This window comes from Mus pahari, chromosome 1 (genome assembly GCF_900095145.1).
Source record: "Mus pahari chromosome 1, PAHARI_EIJ_v1.1, whole genome shotgun sequence".
Classification (NCBI taxonomy): Eukaryota; Metazoa; Chordata; class Mammalia; order Rodentia; family Muridae; genus Mus; species Mus pahari.
The window spans coordinates 22,713,783-22,733,026 of record NC_034590.1 but is presented as its reverse complement, the minus strand read 5'-3'; the positions used below and the strand labels follow the sequence as shown (position 1 = coordinate 22,733,026).

General features: G+C 42.2%; 1 protein-coding gene across 1 annotated transcript in view; it reads right to left on the bottom strand.

Annotated features, from left to right (window-relative positions):
* The window catches only part of Nell1 (neural EGFL like 1), an 827,697-nt gene that overhangs the window by 731,675 nt on the left and 76,778 nt on the right, over positions 1–19,244 (bottom strand). The window contains exon 3 of the mRNA XM_021189273.2: positions 6,632–6,782. Coding sequence (XP_021044932.1) covers positions 6,632–6,782 — 151 coding nt within the window. The remainder of the gene's footprint in view (positions 1–6,631; positions 6,783–19,244) is intronic.

Here is a 19,244-nt window from a genome sequence, read left to right as displayed (position 1 = left end):
AGTCCTGAGAGTGGTCTTCAGCCTTGGCTCAGGCTGTGTGGTCTTAGCTGAAACTGATCATCATCAAGCTTTAAAACTCTGTACGCCAAAGATACCACCAGTTAGAATTGAGCAAGTGACCCAAACAGACATCGCTCCAAAGACATGCAGATGGCCAATCAGAGCTCGAAAAGAAACTCAACATCGTTTGCCATCCAGCAAAGGTGGTTCTAAAACACAACAGAATCATGCCATGCCCATTTGGATGGCTACAATCAATGAGAAGGGTAATCATCAGTTTGGACAAGGATGTGGGAAAGATGGGATCTTCATACACTGCTGGTGGGGATGTAAAGGGTGAAACTACTTTTTTAAAAAGGTACTTTATGTGTGTGAATGTTTTGACTGCATGCACACACACACACACACACACACACACACACGCACACGCACACGCACACACACACACACCATGTCTGTGCAGTACCAGTGGTGGACAGAGCAGCAGATCCCCTGAAACTGGAGTTACAGACAGTTGTAGGTCACCATCTGGGTGTTAGGAATCAAACCCTGGTCCTCTGCAGGAACAGCTAGTGCTCTTAGCTGTTCAGCCACGGTACATGAAACTCTCATGAACTTGAACACGGTCCCCATCTGAGTCAGAAGGTCCACTTCTAAATATGAATCCAAGACAATGACAATATAAATTGTGCATGAGAATGTTCACAGTAGCAGCATTGAGAATATCCGGGTCAAATGCCCTGATGGATAAATGAAAGCTGTTAACTTTAAATAATGCACTAAAAAAAAAAAGAATTACTGATATAAGTATGAATGAACTTGTGAACACTGTTCTAAGTGAATAGACCCAATCAGGAACCATGTGGAATATGGCTTTCTTTCTGTGCAATGACCCAAACAGGCAACGCCATAGACAGAAAGTAGACCTGAGACCACTTAAAACTAGGGCAGGAGACCTTTGTGAGAGACTGAGAACGGCCACTGACCTTTGTGGGGGGTGGATTTTTCCAGAGATACTATGCAATCAATGCATAACTTTATGAGTACACTAAAAGTCACAGGATAAAGATGAAAACTGACAATTTAGTGATGCCCACTAATGATGCCTGATATATCCCAATTACAGCAACCTAGTGAGTTACTCCTCATAAGGGATATAGTTGGGGAACCACGGAAGAAACCTGGTGCCTGACTGTCACACCAGTGATCTGCACATCACATGTCTAGACCCCTTGCTATTAGATAAAGAAGAGCCCCCAAGTTCCTGCTATTATACGCCTGGTCAAACGGCCTTTTAGACAGTTGGTGGCTTCCCTGGGAGGGAAAGACGTTTTTTTTTAAGGTTGAAGACCCTGGTGGGTAGACCATGCTCCAGTGGATGACCTCACACCCATGTGCCTATGGGCAGCACCAATTGGAATCAGTGCAGTACAAAAATAAATAGGGCATAGTGGGAATTAGTCTAGGGGGAATTAGGAGAATGAGTGGAAGTAAATATGATCAAAATACATTATATACAAGTATGAAATTCTCTAAAACTACTGTATTCAAAAATGTCCATGTTCAGTGTCTGTAGGCTGTTGTCCCACTAGACACTGTTAACAACCTGAAAAGGTGATAGAAGATTCTTACTTGGTAAAGATATCCTCTGGGGGGGACTAATGAGGGAAGGGAAGTTAATGCCTAAATATTCAGTGTTATATATTCTCTATTTTATCACATGTTGGGTCTCTTGGCTATATTTTAATCTATTTAAAGGTGGAAATCATCTTCTGTGTTACTCATAGGCTTTTTTGTTGATCCTTCCTGTTTTGCCTTCCTTACACAAATTGTGCACATGTGGGAGAGGGAACCATAAAATCCGGAGGGGGATCCCTTATCTATTCCTTCATACTTGCTTTGTTTAGTTGATTCCTGGGGTTTACTATTATTGTGGAAAATGGTGAGCAGACTCTCAGCTCAGTAATCCTGAGCTCTTTAGAGGTCTGCTATAGACATAAGTAATCCTGAGCTCTTTAGAGGTCTGCTATAGACATAAGTAATCCTGAGCTCTTTAGAGGTCTCCTATAGACATAAGACAAGAAAGGCAGCATTGAAGAACTCTGGGGCTGTACACATTATTTAAGTCCTTTCTCAAAATAAGGATATTTAATCCAAAAGGAAAAACAAGCTACTAAAGTTCCCAGACATAAACAAGGAAAGGAAAGATTTACCTGTTGAGGAATGATGATAATTCAACATATATTGTCCTTTGTGGTTCTGGAGCAACTGTACTAATTAGATTCTTGTCTGTATGTTATAAACAAGGAAACTGCTCTCAAGACATGAGATGGTGGATGTCACAAAGCTGGGACACCAACCCACGTCCCACCAACTCTGGAACCCTGACCCACATTCTTCTTGACTGCTGGGAAGCTCCCCTCTGTGTTTGTTGACAAGCAACTGAAGAGTTCTGTCCAGTCTTAGGCATTGGTTTGTCCCTGTTACCATAAAGATCCTCACATTCCTGCCCCATCAAGTCAGAGAGGGGCACAAAAGGACTCGGCCTTTCTGTGCTCAAAAAGCTGAGCCTTGGTTTGACATCCAAACTTCAGCACATAGTGAACCTTGGAATTACCCACATCTCACAGACACACAAGTTACCTTGTGTGAACCTACCTATTGTTCATAATATTGACAAAACTTGTCAACAGGAACCAGAGTATACTGCGAACCGCTTAAGGCTGAGAACAAACTGAATCATTAAAAAACAGACAGAACAACTTATGGAAGTAGAGAGATGTGTCAAAGGACCCAAGTTCAGTTCCCAGCTGCCATGTCAGGTGCTTCTAACTGCCTGAGATTCCAGCTCCAGAGAATCCAGTACAGTCTTCTGGTCTCCTCCAGCACTATAATCATTCACACAAACCCCACCTCAGACATACAAATACACATAAAATTAAAAATAAAGATAGCCCAACTGCCCCCTCAGGCCTAGCTCCAGACATATGGCTTGAAAAGCAATTTTGCCTAATTCGTGTAGCCATCAAAGAAGCTTCATCATCAGACAGAGACTGTTACAGAAAGGCCACAATTAGTCAATATACAAAGAACAGTTGCCTATGGGGTACCTGCCTCCACTTGATATGTCTACAACTCCTACACTGAAGACTCAAGAAACACCATAGAAGAGGGAACAGACAGATGATAAGAGCCAGTGGTCAGGGATGCCTGCTGCAAAATGGCAAGATACAGAATCAACTTACAAAAATCAATAGCTTTCCATATACCAAACCCAAACATGCTGAGAAAGAGATCATGAACGCAGTCCCATTCTCAGTAGCCTCAAAGAAAATAAAATATTGAGGAATAAACCTAGCCAGGGAAGTAAAAGACCTCTACAATAAAAAGTTTAAACCTCTGAGGAAAGAGATAAAGAGATCAGAAAATGGAAAAAAATATCCCATACTTGTGGCTTGATAGAGTTAATATTGTAGCAGAAATGACCTTTCTACCAAAAGCTATTTATAGATTCAATACAATCCCAACCTCAGTCTTCAGAGAAATAGAGAAAAATCCTAATATTCATAGAGAGAGAGAACCACAAAAGGCTCCAAATAACCAAAGCAATCATATGAGCTCTATGACTGACATAAGATACACACACACACACACACACACAACATATATATATATCAGACATATATATGTTCAATATGTCCATATAACACATATCAATATATATATAATGTTGTAGTTATATATTTAGGGTATATGTGTGTAAAACAATAGTAATTAAAGGAATAAGAGGCCATAATTTTAAGAGGTAGCAAGAGGATGAAGCATAGGAGGTATTAGAGGGAAGGAATGCGGGAAATGGCATAATTTTTCATTAAAAATGTATACATGTATATCTATCTATCTATCTATAGATCTATCTATAGATAGATAGATAGATAGATAGATAGATAGATAGATAGATAGATAGATAGATAGATAGATAGATAGATACAAAATGGATATGAAAAGGAACTAGGCTAGATATGATCATGATATATTATATGAAATTCTCAAAGAATTAATAAAATGCTATATTATTAAAAATAAATAAACGAAATAAAAACTTTCTTGACTAGAGATTGTCGCTCCTACAATTACCGTAAGCCCACAAGTAAAGCTCTCAAGCTTCGCTGGAGTTGGCTTTCACACTGCCTTTCTCTCTCCACAGAAATAACAAACCTACATGCCCTGTTCCCTCAGCTCTGTGACCGCACACATAGCCCCTCCTGCTTAAGGCTACTCTTTCCTGCCCTGCTGGGTTCTGCCACCAGGAATGCTCCCCGCACACTGGCTCCATGGTCTGGTCAATGACCTCAGCCCTTGACAAAATTATGAAGATTGCACAGTGCTTGGTGCCGCCCTTTTATTGGCATTGACTAATTTTTAGTTTTTTCTTTGGCCATGCTTTGATACCTCAAGGGCTCATAAATCCTTGGGATATTGTGTTTTAATGACTCCACAAGGACTTGTTACAGTCCCAGAACAAAGAAGCCGCCTCAGAAGTAAATTCAACAGGGCAAGCGAGATGAAGAGTCTCCCACCATTTATAAATGTTCGGTTGCCTGGTCAGCATTACCTTGAGCTTTCTCAGACATAAAGTCCTCTGTGAAAGGGACTGAACACTGTGTCAGCCATGAGTGTTCTTCTCCATGACCCCTCTCATCGAAAATAGATTTTCCCCCTCATATAATAAATCCTGAATATGGTTTTCCCTCCCTCTTCTTCTCCCATTTCCTTCCCACTACCCCTTCCATCTGGATCTACCACCTCCTTCTCTCTCTCACTAGAAAACAAAACAGGCTTCTAAGGGATAGCAATAAAATAAAATATGATAAGAAAAAGAAAAGACCTAACACGTCAGAACAGAGTAAAACAAACAGAAGGGAAAGAGTGCAAGAAAAGGCACAAGAAAAAGATCCACTGGTTCACACACTCAGGAATGTCATAAAAACACAAAACAAGAAGCCATAATATATACACACAAGACTTTTAGGACAAAAGTAAGAGAAAAGTGTGTGTGTGTGTGTGTGTGTGTGTGTGTGTGTGTGTGTGTGTGTGTGTGTGTGTGTAAATATATATAAATTTTTATGCCCTGACAAGACATTATGAGACAAGGAGCCAATAAGTTCATTTTCTGTTGGCTATCCATCTGCTACTGGGCTTGGGCCTAGTCTTAAGAGTAGCTCGCTTCCCCAGTGAGGCTCCCATGGAGAAAACTAAATTTTCATTTGCAAGTGCCTATCAGTTGGAGATCCTTTCTGGGTTAGGGATACTGGCATTGTCCACCCCTTCTTTCGGCTCTGGGACCCTATCAGGTGCAGACCCATGCAGGCCCTGTGCATGCTACCTCAGCCTCTGAATTCATGCTTGTATCAATCCTATTGATTCAGAGGGTCTGTGTCCTCCATCCCATTTCCCTGAGCCCTAAGAGGAGAAATTTGATGGAGACAGTCCATCATGAGTTTTCTTAAACTTAAAACTCTGGAGACTTGCATCTAAGGTCTCCAACACAGCATTGAGTTTTCACAGTGACCAAGCTTCCTCCTATCTCTTGCTACTTCTGTATTATACCCATCTCTGTGTACTCCAAATTCTCATTCTTTCCCAGGAATTCTCTTACACCTCCACCTTTACCCAACAGCCTGATCCTTCTTAAATTTCCAGGAACCTCTCTTTTACAATACTACCCATTCCTTCCCATTCAGACTGTCAAACATTTATTTATGTAAGCCTGAGTTTGTACATGCCGCAGCATACAAACAGAAGTCAGATAACAGCCTGCAGGAGTTGACTCTCTCTGTCCACCACATGGGTAGGTCTGGGGGTCAAACTGAAGTTGTCGGGCCTGACAGCAAGTGCACACTGAGCTATCTACCACACTCACTTTTTTCATTATATAACTGTCATTTTCTCTGATGCTTTCTTTGACCAGTATAACCTTAAGTAGGACTGGACTGACCTACCTTTATCAAGACGAACTTCTAACCCTGCATCCATAAAGCATCTTAACGCTCATCTGTCCATGGTTCCTACTAGCTTCTCAAAGCCTCAGAGTAAACATTTGGAGATAGTTGCCTTAACATCCAATGTCAAGTACAGTTTCCATGGAAACACACAATGGAGGCTTACAGAAAGTTCTTAAATACAACTGATTAACATGTTTGATGACCTAAATATGCAAGGTAAGATGTGGTTTTATACAAATGAAGTAAATCAGAAGGTAAACAATACTAATGAGTGGCCTTTGAAAAATAAGTTCACATCCTTTTCCCTAAAGTAAATTCTTACTGAGAAGTAAATTCTAACATTTACGTGTTCAGTAGAAACTAGACCCCAGGTAGCCACCACATGTTCCCATCCAATCCCCATCTCTAGAGCCCAAAGCATCTTATAGAGTCCTTTCATTCCAAAAAGACTCTTGAAAGTATACAGAGCTTTCTTTACCAGGCATGGTGGCACAGAGAACAGACGGCAAAGGCAAGAGCATCATCAAGAGAGCAAGGACAGTCAGTCTATGCACCAAGTTTCACACCAGCCAAGGGTTTCTCCCAAGAAACCAATTAATTAATTAAAGGAAGACAGTGTTTCCTACCTGTGTTCCAGCTCCCGGATCGACAGTATTACCCCTGAGGTGGAAGGCTTCTGCTGCACTGTAGCCAAAAAGGTAAACTCACTCTTGTTCCGGAATAGCTGGATCAGCTTCTCACTCACATGCGGGGCCGAGTGGATCTCTCTCTGTACATCTAGGGGTCAAGCAAAAGGCACAGAAGAAGCAGAGTATGGGTGAAGTGGAGAGACATAGAAAACATAAACATGGGAGGGAAGAAAGAAAAGGGGGTCAAACTACAAGGGAAACGTTTAAGAGCCCATAATGCCTTTTTTTTCTTCTTCTTCTTCTTCTTCCTCTTCTGTTCATAGCTTTCATCTTCAGGCACCGTTCATCACCCCACACAGCTACATCCATTCAACAAAAACCCCAGAAATGCTGCTATCTCTGCCACCAGGCCCACTTGTCACTTTGGCAAGTCACAATAGGCCAGACAGTGGTTTTCTGACATAAATTTTGATGGGATAATGAGCAATTTGGCTTTCTGAAAAAAATCAATAGAGTGGCCATAAATAATGTTGGAGGTTGTCAGGTAAGTAGGGTCCTGAAAGGCAGAGAATTTCAGACCTGGCAGGACCCAACGATAACTAATAGCCTTCAGATTCTATGTTTCTCGTGGTCTTGGCTTCTTTCTCCCCAACATGCATCTAGAATCCCTGTCCTTGTCTTATACCTGGGAGAGAGCCTGCACTAACAATGCCAGGCAATACCACCTTTGCTTAAAGAATAAGACAATAAACAATATACACCAGTGATTTATACGTGTGCTTAGAATAACTCTGTGATCACGAGATGGATTACATTCCTTATGACATATTCATTAAGGTCTGTGGGGTCTAGAGGTACATGAACCCTGCTCATCCAGCTTTCTCATTGTTCATTATTTCACGCTCATCTCCCAGCATCAGAACTAGTCACCAAAGGACCAAACATGGGGATGACATAGCAGAGGAGGGCAAGTGAGCATCAAAAATCATTTGGCTTTTACATTCTTTAGTCACAGGGCAGGAGGCCTGCTACTAGACAGTATTTTCTAGATGTGACAGAGAAGTTATACCCAGGAAATCACAATAATATGGCTGCCTAAACAAGACCGGCATAATGACAATATCATTTTGACATGGCAATATAGATGAGGGATGAAGAGGGATAGGCACTCAGTGGCTCTGAGAAAGGGAAAACCAATGTTCTGCAGGCATGAGCCTCCTGATAAATCAGCCAATCCCAAGTGGTCAATCTTAAACACATGTACAAGGAGCAACACCAAATGAACTTAGTAGATTATACACACACATACACACACACACACACATACACAAACATGTGTGTATGTGTGCATACAGATATATATCTAGATAGATAGATAGATAGATAGATAGATAGATAGATAGATAGATAGATAGATATCTGTATTGTATAAGTAATAATTAAAGAAGGAGCCATGAATTTGATAAGGTATGGGAGGACATGGGAGGTGTTGAAGGGGAGAAGGGGTAGAAATGTAAATATAATAAATTGGAAATACAGTACACTAAATACAGTAAATAGGAAATTCTCCAAAAAAGATTTTTAATTTTTTTTTAAAAGAAGAAAAAAGAGGCCATGAATATGGGAGAGGTCAAGGAGGGGTATATGGAGGTTTCAGAGGGAGGAAAGGAAAGAAGGAATTGATGAGATTATAATCATTTCAAAATTATAATCATCTCAAAAAATGAGAGAACTAATTTTTAAAGGTGTGTTTAGTGATATATTCTTGTAGCCTACCCAACTCTTCTGACCATGGGATAATTATCTGGTTATTTCTCCATGAGAGAGGAACCAGTTCAGATAACGAAACTTCAGAGTCTTTGTAAGCCACATTACAAGCTTATATTAGGATCTCAGTGTATCTTAGAAACCAAATAGTGGTTTCTAAAAAGAAAAGTGTCACAATGCTTGGCCAAAGGCTCAGTCTTTTCATGCGCATGAGGGGGGGGGTGGACAAAGTGATTTCTCACAACTCTTGCAGCTTAGCTTTCCAGTCAAGCAGCTGCTGTTTCTCCTAAGGAAGAACAGCACAGCCTCTCCAGCTGACGAGTCCCATACAAGCAGTCTCTCCCATAGAGGCAGGACACCAGATGCCTGACACTGAAAAGTCAGAGGTTTTATTATTAAGGCCTATACTATGACCTTGCTACAGGCCAACACATGAGAAAGCCATTTAAAGAATGCTTTCTATGGTGTCTAGAGAGGATGACTCTGTGGTTAAGAGCATTTGTTGTTCTGATACTTCGCTTTGATTCCAAACACCCACATGGCAGCTAACAACTGTCTGCCTTTCGAATTCCAGGGAATCCTAGGTCCACTTCTGGCTTCCATATGTACTGTACTCACATAGTGCACAGATATCATGTAGACAATACATGCATATGCATAAAAATAAATCAATCTTTAAAAGGAAAAAAATGATTCAATGTCTTCAAGGTCCTTCCTGGGCACTTTCTGAGATAGCTTCAATTTTTACTAAACACAGGAACAATTTATCTTGCAAACTAGAGAATACTATCCAAATTTTATTAACTTTATTATTTTTTTATATTAGTGCTGAGCAAAATTCTCCATCATCTATATTTATTGCCGGGGGGGGCAAAGATTCCTGGGATGAACTTGTCTACTTTCTTTTGTCCTTCTTCCTCTCTCTTGCCCTTCTTCCTCTCTCTTCTTCTTCCTCTCTCTTGCCATTGGGTATCTAGCCCCTGGTCAAAAGCCTCCATATTAAAATTCACAGCTGTAAGCTTTCTTTAAACAATAGACTCACATACACAATTCCCTACTTACTGTGGCCATCTGGACATTTAGTCAATGTTTCAAACACCTATAGTTAAAGACTTTCACTCTTTGACTCAACCACCCTAATTTTCAGTCTTAGTATATGTGGCACCCAACCCTCAAGCCAAACATTAGAAACTGTCCTTGGCTCTTCCCACTTCTCTGCCTCCATGTCCAATCCAAGACTCCCATGTCTGGAACATATCCACTCCTCCCCAACTTCCCTCTCATATCTCATGTCCAAATCACTCCCATAGTCCCTTAAGACATTCTCTTTTGACTCCCTAACTGGCTTCCCCATTTCCATGCTACCTTCTTCCCATCTTGCACACAATAGCCAAATGTTCTTTTGAAAACATACATTTGAATTATGTTAGCCTCCTGCTAAAAGTGTACAGTTCCTTCCCACTGCCCATGGAATCAAATCCCATTCCATCCCAAGGCCAGTGAAGTCAACTCTGATGCATCTCTCTACCGCATCTCATTCACCCTTCTTCATTTGCTAGAAGAACACACCCTTGCCTTGCATCTTTGTCTCTTCACTCTTCTCAGGGGGCTCTGTAAATGCCTGGACTCTCCTCCTTGAATTCTCACTGCAACCTTTAAGTCGCTGGTCAATGAGGGCTCTCCAGGGATGTCCCTCTTTGCACCACTCTGGGTATTTCCTCCATATGACTCATTGTTATACATAGACTGTGACCAGTGCATTACCTCTATATGTAACAACCAGTCTTTGTGTTGTTTACTTTCTCTCCCTAACAGACTGCAAACTCCTTGATTGAAGGTCTACCTATTTATTCATAGTCTGACCCCCATTCTTTGTGCCTGACACAAAGGCATCCAATTTGGACACTCTGATTGCTCCATTTATTTTCCTTACTTTATATTTTTATTTTAATTAACTACATATATCAAACTCAGAAAATATGCAAAACCGGGAGATAAACTGATCTTTCTCTCATGCCAGTAATGTTGAAGAAAATGGTATTTTGAGCCAATCCCTCCTCTTCTGTACAAGACACCCCTAAATAGTCAGAACTGCCTCTACCAGCCTTGAAGTTTCAGTATTTTGCAGCCTAGCTTTCATACATCTCTCCAGAAATTATTGGCATATTAAAGGGAAAAGACCTACCTACCAGAGGGAAATATAAGAAATGCCCATTTGAATACATGGAGACATCACATACAGTCTCATTACTCTCAATTAAGCCAGAATTCAAAGAATATGCAAAGCTACCCCACTTCACATAGCATGGAGGCCTGAACTCCAGAGTCGGTTGCACATCACAGAGACTACTCTGAGTCTGGCAGATAACTAGGTGGGTAGCCTTGGAAAATACTTCTCCTCTTTGAACCCCATAATCAACTGCTCAGGATCAATGGATCTTGTTATACGGTGCCTTGGCTTGAACATCTTTTCATTATGGTTAATTAATTTATTCTTCCCTAGACATATAGCAAAAGAGGGTAATTTTTTCCATCTATGCAGCACCCAGATTCTCTAATTGCTCTTCTTTGTTCAAGTTCCAAATTAAAATATAAAGTTTTCAGTTCCTCAAATACTGGCGTGTCGCTGCCTCCCCAGAAGCAGACTTCTTCCCAGAGTTGAAAGAGCAATGAGTGAAATGAATTAACGAGCCCCTGGGGCAAATGTTGTGCTTCCATGTTCTACCACAGGGACACACGGTCACGGTGCTCCTTGAGACTATTCCATCCGTGAGAGGGAACAAGAAAAACGCACATGGTGGATCGAGTTTATAAGCATAAAGCATAGATATCAACTTAGAAATCTGTGAAACATGCTCAATCATAGGCCAAATGAACAAAAGGAAAGTGCCGAGGACAGGCAAGAAGAATGGCGATGGGAAGCTTATGTCTTCTCCTGGCACTGCAGGTAGATATGCATATACACACAGAGAGAGCTGCATTCATACGCATAAAGTTAAAAAATAGCATAATGTTTAAAAAACAAAAACAAAGCCTACCTTCAAGACCTCTTTTTCCTACTGAGTTGCCTCCTCTAGCTTTAGTAGGAAAAGATGTGCCTACTCTTACCTCGACTCGATGTGCCAGGGCTGGCTGATATCCATGGATCTATGGCAGCACTACCCTTTTCTGAAGAGAAGTGGAGGAAGAGTGGATGGGGGTGAGAGGTTGGAGGAGGGATGGGGAAGAAAGGAGGGAAGGGAAATTGGGATTGGGATGTTAAAAAATAATTTTTTTAAAAAAAGTAAACTAGACTTGCAGAATTTAAATAATGTTATGAAAGACACTGGGCTAGGAGGCCACTGCACAAAGACCCCAAGCTGGCTCATCCTACAGAACACATTTCTAACTCTGTGCCATCTGCCATCTGCCATCTGTCACCTTGTGGCCTTGATGTCTATGTCTATGTGGAAAGAGACGAATCCCCATCACAAGCCCACAGTGGAGCACTCTGCATCCATCCAGGAAACACTGAGTGGATGAGGGAAGGAACCCTTTTGAGGCAAATGCCAGCAGGTAAAGAAACTGAATCACAAAGGCATACCCTAGCTTGCCCAGAGTCATGAGTCAAGGCACAGGAGAATAACCAGCATGGTGGTCATCAAGAGTGACCATCGTGCTCCCTGGAATTCACCTGGTTCCCTGCTTACCTGCCACCCCTCTCATCTCCCACTCCACCACTGCCCCTGCATCAGAGCACTACAAGCCCCACTGCCCTTCCTTCAGGGGACATCACTCTCACACTGCTGTTCCTATCTGCAGCAGCTAAGAACCAGCTCCATCTGACTGTTTCAGGCCAGCTGAGTCCCCGTGTTCTGTCCCCACTGTACTTAGCACAACCACCAGTTTTGTGCATGCAATCGCTTCTGCAGGTGATTAACTTTCTAAATAATATCTTGTGCATTCCACTGTAGATCCCATGGGAAACCCTTTACCAACGTGTACCTAACACCTACTACTGGCATACATCTGGTAGAGATCCAATCACTTGGTAAATAAAAGTGATCTGGTCGAAAATGTGGTACATTTACACATTGGAATACTACTCAGCTATTAAAAACAATGAATTTATGAAATTCCTCAGCAAATAGATGGATCTGGAGGGTATCATCCTGAGTGAGGTAACCTAATCACAAAAGAACTCACATAATATGCACTCACTGATAAGAGGATATTAGCTCTGAAATGCAAAATACCCCAGATACAATTTGTAAAACACATGAAACTCAAGAAGAATGAAGACCAAAATGTGGACACTTTGCCCCTTCTTAGAATTGGGAACAAAACTCCCATGGAAGGGGTTACAGAAACAAAGTTTGGAGCTGAGAAAAAAGGATGGACCATCCAAAAACTGCCCCACCCAGGGGTCCATCCCATAATCAGCCACCAAATGCAGACACTATTGCATACACCAGCAAGATTTTGCTGAAAGGACCCTGATATAGCTGTCTCTTGTGAGGCTATGCCAGTGCCTGGCAAACACAGAAGTGGATGCTCACAGTCAGCTATTGGATGGAACACAGGCCCCCAATAGAGGAGCTAGAGAAAGTACCCAAGGAGCTGAAGGGGGCTGCAACCCTATAGGTGGAACAACAATATGAACTAACCAGTACCCCCAGAGCTTGTGTCTCTAGCTGCATATGTAGCAGAAGATGGTCTAGTCAGCCATCATTGGGAAGAGAGGCCCCTTGGTCTTGCAAACTTTATATGCCCCAGTACAGGGGAACACCAGGGCCAAGAAGGGGGAGTGGGTGAGTAGGGGAGCATGGGGGGGGGTATAGGGGACTTTAGGGATAGCATTTAAAATGTAAATGTAGTAAATACCTAATAAAAATTGGGAAAAACACACCAAAACAAACAAACAAACAAAAATCAAATGCTTAGCACATGGCTTACAATCAGCGAATGTTATCTTTATAGAAAACACTTCAGATATCTTAAAATCAGCTAAACATCTATTTTGAAAACCAGAATAAAAATACCCAAAGAATACTTCAGAACTAAGTCTCTTTTCTTGGGAAAAAAAAAAAGTGATCTGGTCTGCCAACTCCTGAATAAAACGTAAGACAGTTGTGAGCAACACCACACATAACCCAACCTGTTGAGGTAGAGTGCACTCCCATAGCAAACTGCCTCAGGAACAATAAATCTAGAGACGCATCCCAACCCTTCCATTAGGGGACGGAGCCTAGGGAACCCCATGACACATGGTACTAATCAATTTTCGTAATTACTATTTGACTCAATCAGAAGACATCCCGGTGCCCCCATAATTTCACTAATGAGAGAAGATATGTGAGGCGGCTGCACTCTCCTTACACATTTAATGATATCAGGAAGAAAAACCAACCGAGTAACTTTTTAGACTGCCTCTCCACACTGCCCCAGCAACTCAGCAGAATCAGTCTGCTCACTCCCATCGACCCCTGTCGACTCAGAAGCATAGGACTAAGGAAAAAGGGGAGGTATGAATGCCTGCCCATTTGCCTCACAGGACAGGAAAACACACGGGGGAGGGGGGCTGGTAAAAGATCCCCACAACATGATTAAGACTTCATTATTTAACCAAAAGAGTAGGGAACAGATAATTACATCATGATACAGATGCCTGAAGGAAAACCACATATGATAATATCATAATGACACTGAGGTAATGAGATAGCAAAGGAAATATCTAGTCATACTGTCTAACAGTTACCAAATGTTCCAGGTGTGGTGAGGCATGCATCTACTCTCAGAATGTACTTGAGGCAGAGACGGGAGGATTACCCAAGTCTGAGGTCAGCCCAGACTGCAGAGTAAGTTCAGTCAGCCTAAGTTGAGTCACAGTGAGACCCTGTCCCCAAAACTCCCAAGAGATAAGGTTAGTGTTAGAATGCTTGGAGATACTGTGTAAGGCTCTAAGTTCAATTCCCAACACTGCACATGTTACATATCCATAACAGGAAACCACATGTATACAGAATCTATTCAGTTATTCACAGAGAGCAGCATGGTCTTCAGTAGATATCAGCCATTCTGAGGGATAGGTGAACTGTTTCTTCTTTCCATGTATCTAAATTTCTGAATCTTCTCTAGGCATTATGATGAGAAAAAAAAAGACACATTTTTCTGAAATAGAAAAACATATTAAATAGAAAGAGGAAACCAAGAAGAGAATGCTATGAAAGAAAATAAAAGCACCAGTCGCTTAGCTGTCCACCAATGAGGGGCATCCTTAATCATGAGATGACAAGTGTTCCACAGTCAAAGCTCAGCCCAGAGTTACTCTCAATACTCTCCTCTCCTTAAAGGAAAGAGCCAGTCAGCTCCAAAATGGCTTGAATGGACATTTAAACTAAAATAGGGTGCTCAGCCTTCACACCCTGACCCTATGCCATGTATAGCTCCAAGATAAATCAGAAAGATAGCAATCACTTGGCATCAAGCTCCTTCAGACGTGGTTTTAATCTGTTCTGTCAATAGTCCAAGGGCCAAGCAGATATGCCCGCTGCATGGAATATGCAGCTCCATGCACAGGAAAATACTGAATTCAGACAAGAATGCACCCTCTTGCAAGGTTTGCTGTCTATATTCTTCAAAAGATAGAAAGATGTCTTCAACCCTGAGCTTTTCAAAGTGCCCATGGATGCAATCATTCACTCTCTTAATCTCCATTTAAATGCCTTTATTGAGCATTCCTCTGAATGAAGGCAGGTGGGTTACTATGTATCTCCACAGGGTGTAAGGCTCAATTTGGTGGTGCATGCCTTTCAGGGACAGTATAGGATAGTAGTTAGCTCAGGAGCCAAACCAATGATCTGCTAGAGATAATGTATGTATATGTGGGGGCTGGGGTGTGGTGCATGGTTTGTGTGTGTGTATGGTGAGTGTGTGTGTGTGTGTGTGTGTGTGTGTGTGTGTGTGTGTGTGTTTTATAGTTGATACCCAAGGCAAAACACATTCTAGACAGTTCATCACTAAAATAGCTCCACAGCACAGAAAATTTCTCCCATTTTCTTTTAAATACCACAGTCTTCATAAATTTCCTGAGCTGGCCTTGAACTTTTGGTTCTTATAAGTTAGCCTCCTGCGTAGCAGGGATTACAAATTTGGTATGACCACTGGGCCCAGCTGAGATTCCAGGTTTGTCCATCAGGTGTGTAGCTTTGGGCCAGTTAACCTCTCTATGTTTCAGACTCCTCATTCCCCAAATGCCAGTAAACTGCATGTATCCCCGATGGAGGCAGTGCAACTATGACAATTAAATTACATAGTGGGTTTTAACCCTTATGATAGTGTCTCCCCCATAAAAAAAGCACATGTGTTTGGGTTCAAGGCCCAGATCCTGTAGGATGTATGGAGTACCAAACTACGCCCACAGCCAGCATTTGATGGTTCTGCAGCCTGAGCTGAAGCAATGGCCGTGTTTATGGCTGAGTATGGCTGTGGGCCAGTGGGAAAGCAGAAGGTAGGAGAACAGGTATTGTTTGCTACACTTTGTGGCAGGTTTAACAGCCTGTTCCAGTTCTCATCTGCTTACAAGAAAGTGGAGAGTCGACGGGATTTCTGGCCACTTTGCAGTCTAGGTCCAGCCAGCCAACAGCCAGACTTTTCAGTTTTGAATTTTTACTTTGTGCTGCTTAGCAAGGATTTTTAAATGCATTCCTGTAATCTTCAAAGCAGCACAATGAGGTCAGTGCTCTTGTATCATCCCACAGGTCAGTGAAGATGCCTTTGTGGAGGAGGCAGGAGGCAGACGCTGATCCACTTAAAGCCAGCCTCAGGAGACCACTGCCCGTCTTCTCAGACAGGGCCAGGATCCGGCCCTCAGCTCTGCCCTTCACACACTGGGGATAGCTCAGCTTCCTATCTCTGTCTTTGAGCGGCCGTGTCTGTGACAGGACGGTGCTATCCTGCCTTTCAGGGTTCTGTCACAAATAAATGGAAGGAGTCTATACGCACTGCCATCCCTTAGGAAGGTTCTGAGATGTTTACGAAGGAGAATTCGAAAGTTACCCACTTAGCTCTGAGCAGGACCACTTCCCAGGTGTCTGTGTATACATGACATTCCATAGCTATAAAAGCCCATGGCATGAGCCATGAGAGACTCACTTTAACAAGAACAAGCTCTTTCTGTGTGTGGCTTCCCTAACCCCAGATCACGGCAATCCTCACCCCACACCCATGCCAGGGTCTCCATGCCTCCTTCAAGAGCCTCAGCTACCCTGTATACTGGGTGCAACCTTGAGCTTGCATTAAAAGTTTGGATCAGTGACTGACCTAATTATAATTAATCCTATTTTGTGCAGAGTCCTAATTTTAGGCATGAAAGAGTTTTTTTAAAAACACTGCATTGGCCTTGACCTCACTACATCTTCTCAATGTCAATATTAAACAGTGGGATATTGTGTCCAATAGCCAAGCTCTCCAATCCGTGACTGTTCATTATAAATCATTTTTTTTTTTTACATGTTGCTTCGAATGCTGTTTTTCAAGAATAAAAATCTGCCTGCATTGAAGTCCGGGGTGATTTTTAATATGCAAACCTCCTACAGAGATGATGTCTCATTTTAATTATTATTTTGGTTTAATGGGTTTTCATTAAATTAGAGGCTGGGACAATTAGTAGGGTGAATAGCTCATGTTTTAGAGGTAAGTTGCTGAGACTCTGGGGCAAAAAGACAGTTGTGACACACACACACACACACAGGCAGAATGCTGAGTCCTGAGAGATACGCTTGTATCTGACCAATAGAAGACAGAGCAGATGGTTTTCTCACTCAGCTTCCAAATATGACCCAAGTCCACTCTCAGGGCTACACACACTCTCTAAGCATGGTTTGACCGGGGGGAAGGGGACCTTTTAATCACTTAACTTTCTATCGAGAATCCAGATGCCCCTGTCATTGAACCAGAGAGCACTTTCAAAAGTTCACAGCCTTGTAAAGCAAGGTGTCAAACCCCAGGCAGATAGTGCTGATGAAACTGTCTTCCACACACAAGTAATCCAGTTGCTTTAGTGGATTAATGTCTGACATTCAACCCCTGGGAAATTGGTCCAACTCCGATGTAGGATGCAATGACCAAAAATCATATGGATTAACAAACTGTCAGGGAGACAAGAAGAAATGGCTTGAGTGACCAAAGCAACATCCCCCCACACACACACACACACACCCAAGACACTACACAAACGTGTTATTCTGGGGCCAACAAGGCAGTGTTGCTTCTGAGAGAGGCGGAAGGAAGAAAGATCAGGGAAGGCGCAGAGAGTGAGAGGACAAACCTGCTGAATCTGGATCTGAGGTCTGAAGTGAGGGATGCAACTCCATGCTCAGAGGTGGGACTGCTCCTGGAAAGGGAAGGGCCTTTCTTTCCTAATTGGCTAAAGGGGAAAAAGAGAGGAGTCCTTCCTAAGAAAACTAGCCTGTTCTGGTCGAGCAAGCCTGGATCCGGTGCAGTGAAGAGACCTCTTGCATTTCAAGAGAAAGGAGAGCAGAGACTTTTCCACAAAATAAGGAAACACGGAGCATCAGGAAACTCACACAGCTCAGCCACCAACAGAGTGACAGCACCTACCTTCATCCTCACTGTTACCCTAGGCCCAGCTCACAGGAAATAACATGCAATAATAATTCCATGCATGCATACACTGTGCAATTATCAAGTCAGGAGAGTTAGCAACTCTACATCCTCAAACTCTGTTAAATAGATTACAACATAGCAATTGAACGTATTTATGGGGTGTGGTGTAGTGTTCTAATATTCACGCTCAGGATCTAATTAGTCAGGATAACAAGTGTATCCTTGTGGAAAACTGTATGTGGAAGCTACCCACTCCCTTTATCTGGCTATCCATAAAATATGTGCCAGGTTCACTGTGACAGGGGCAATAATGGAACTCGTCCAGGTAATGCTTGCTTTCAGATTTCCGCTGTCCTTAAAAAGTGCACCATCAGCTCTTGGTTCCCAAGTATTAATCTAATTACATGCCTTGTTAGCTAATGAGTTCCGGACTCACTGCTGGGGCCGTCCTCCTCGCTATTTATCTGTGTGTCTTGACCACAGGCTATGTGCGTTTTCATTTTCCCTGGGGAAATCATGCAGCCTAGGCCTTTTAACCCTGGATGAGCAGGATGGTAACACTTTCCCAACAAGAAGTAGGCTGCCTGACACTCCAGGGCACTAAGATGAGCTCGGAGAAATGGGGGCATCTTTCTAAAAAGGGGGCAGTGGGCGTTTCTTTTTGTTGTTTTTTACAGATCTTATTCCAACTGCATTAAACACTAAAGTCACCCCGAAAGGGAACTGTGCATATGTTGTTTGCTTTTTGAGATCAAAGCAGTGACTCTGGTGCAGAACTTTGTTTAGTCAATGTCCCACCTCTACCCTTTTAAACAAGAGCCACAACCATGAGCTGAAACTATAAGCCCTGTTTACTGAAGCATTTTCAAAATGAATTTTAAAAAAATATGGATTGGAGCAAAAGTTGGTCTTTGATCATTGTTGCAAACATGCCTAGCTCATGCCTGTCTGAAATGTCCAAATACAATGGACCTCTTCCTTTCAGTTTCCTATTTCATTTCAAAGGTCACTGTTAGGTCGCTGAGGTATTGTCTCTACTTATATATGATTTGACTTTAACAGTTGGCACTTCTTCCTGCTCTCTGCTAACCTCACTGAAAAATGTAGTTATTTTATTCTTCCATATTCACAATTGGACAATCAAGAGGTTCTCTAAGGAAGGCAAAGAGGTGTCTGAAATAATCACAGTTTTCTCTCTCTCTCTCTCTCTCTCTCTCTCTCTCTCTCTCTCTCTCTC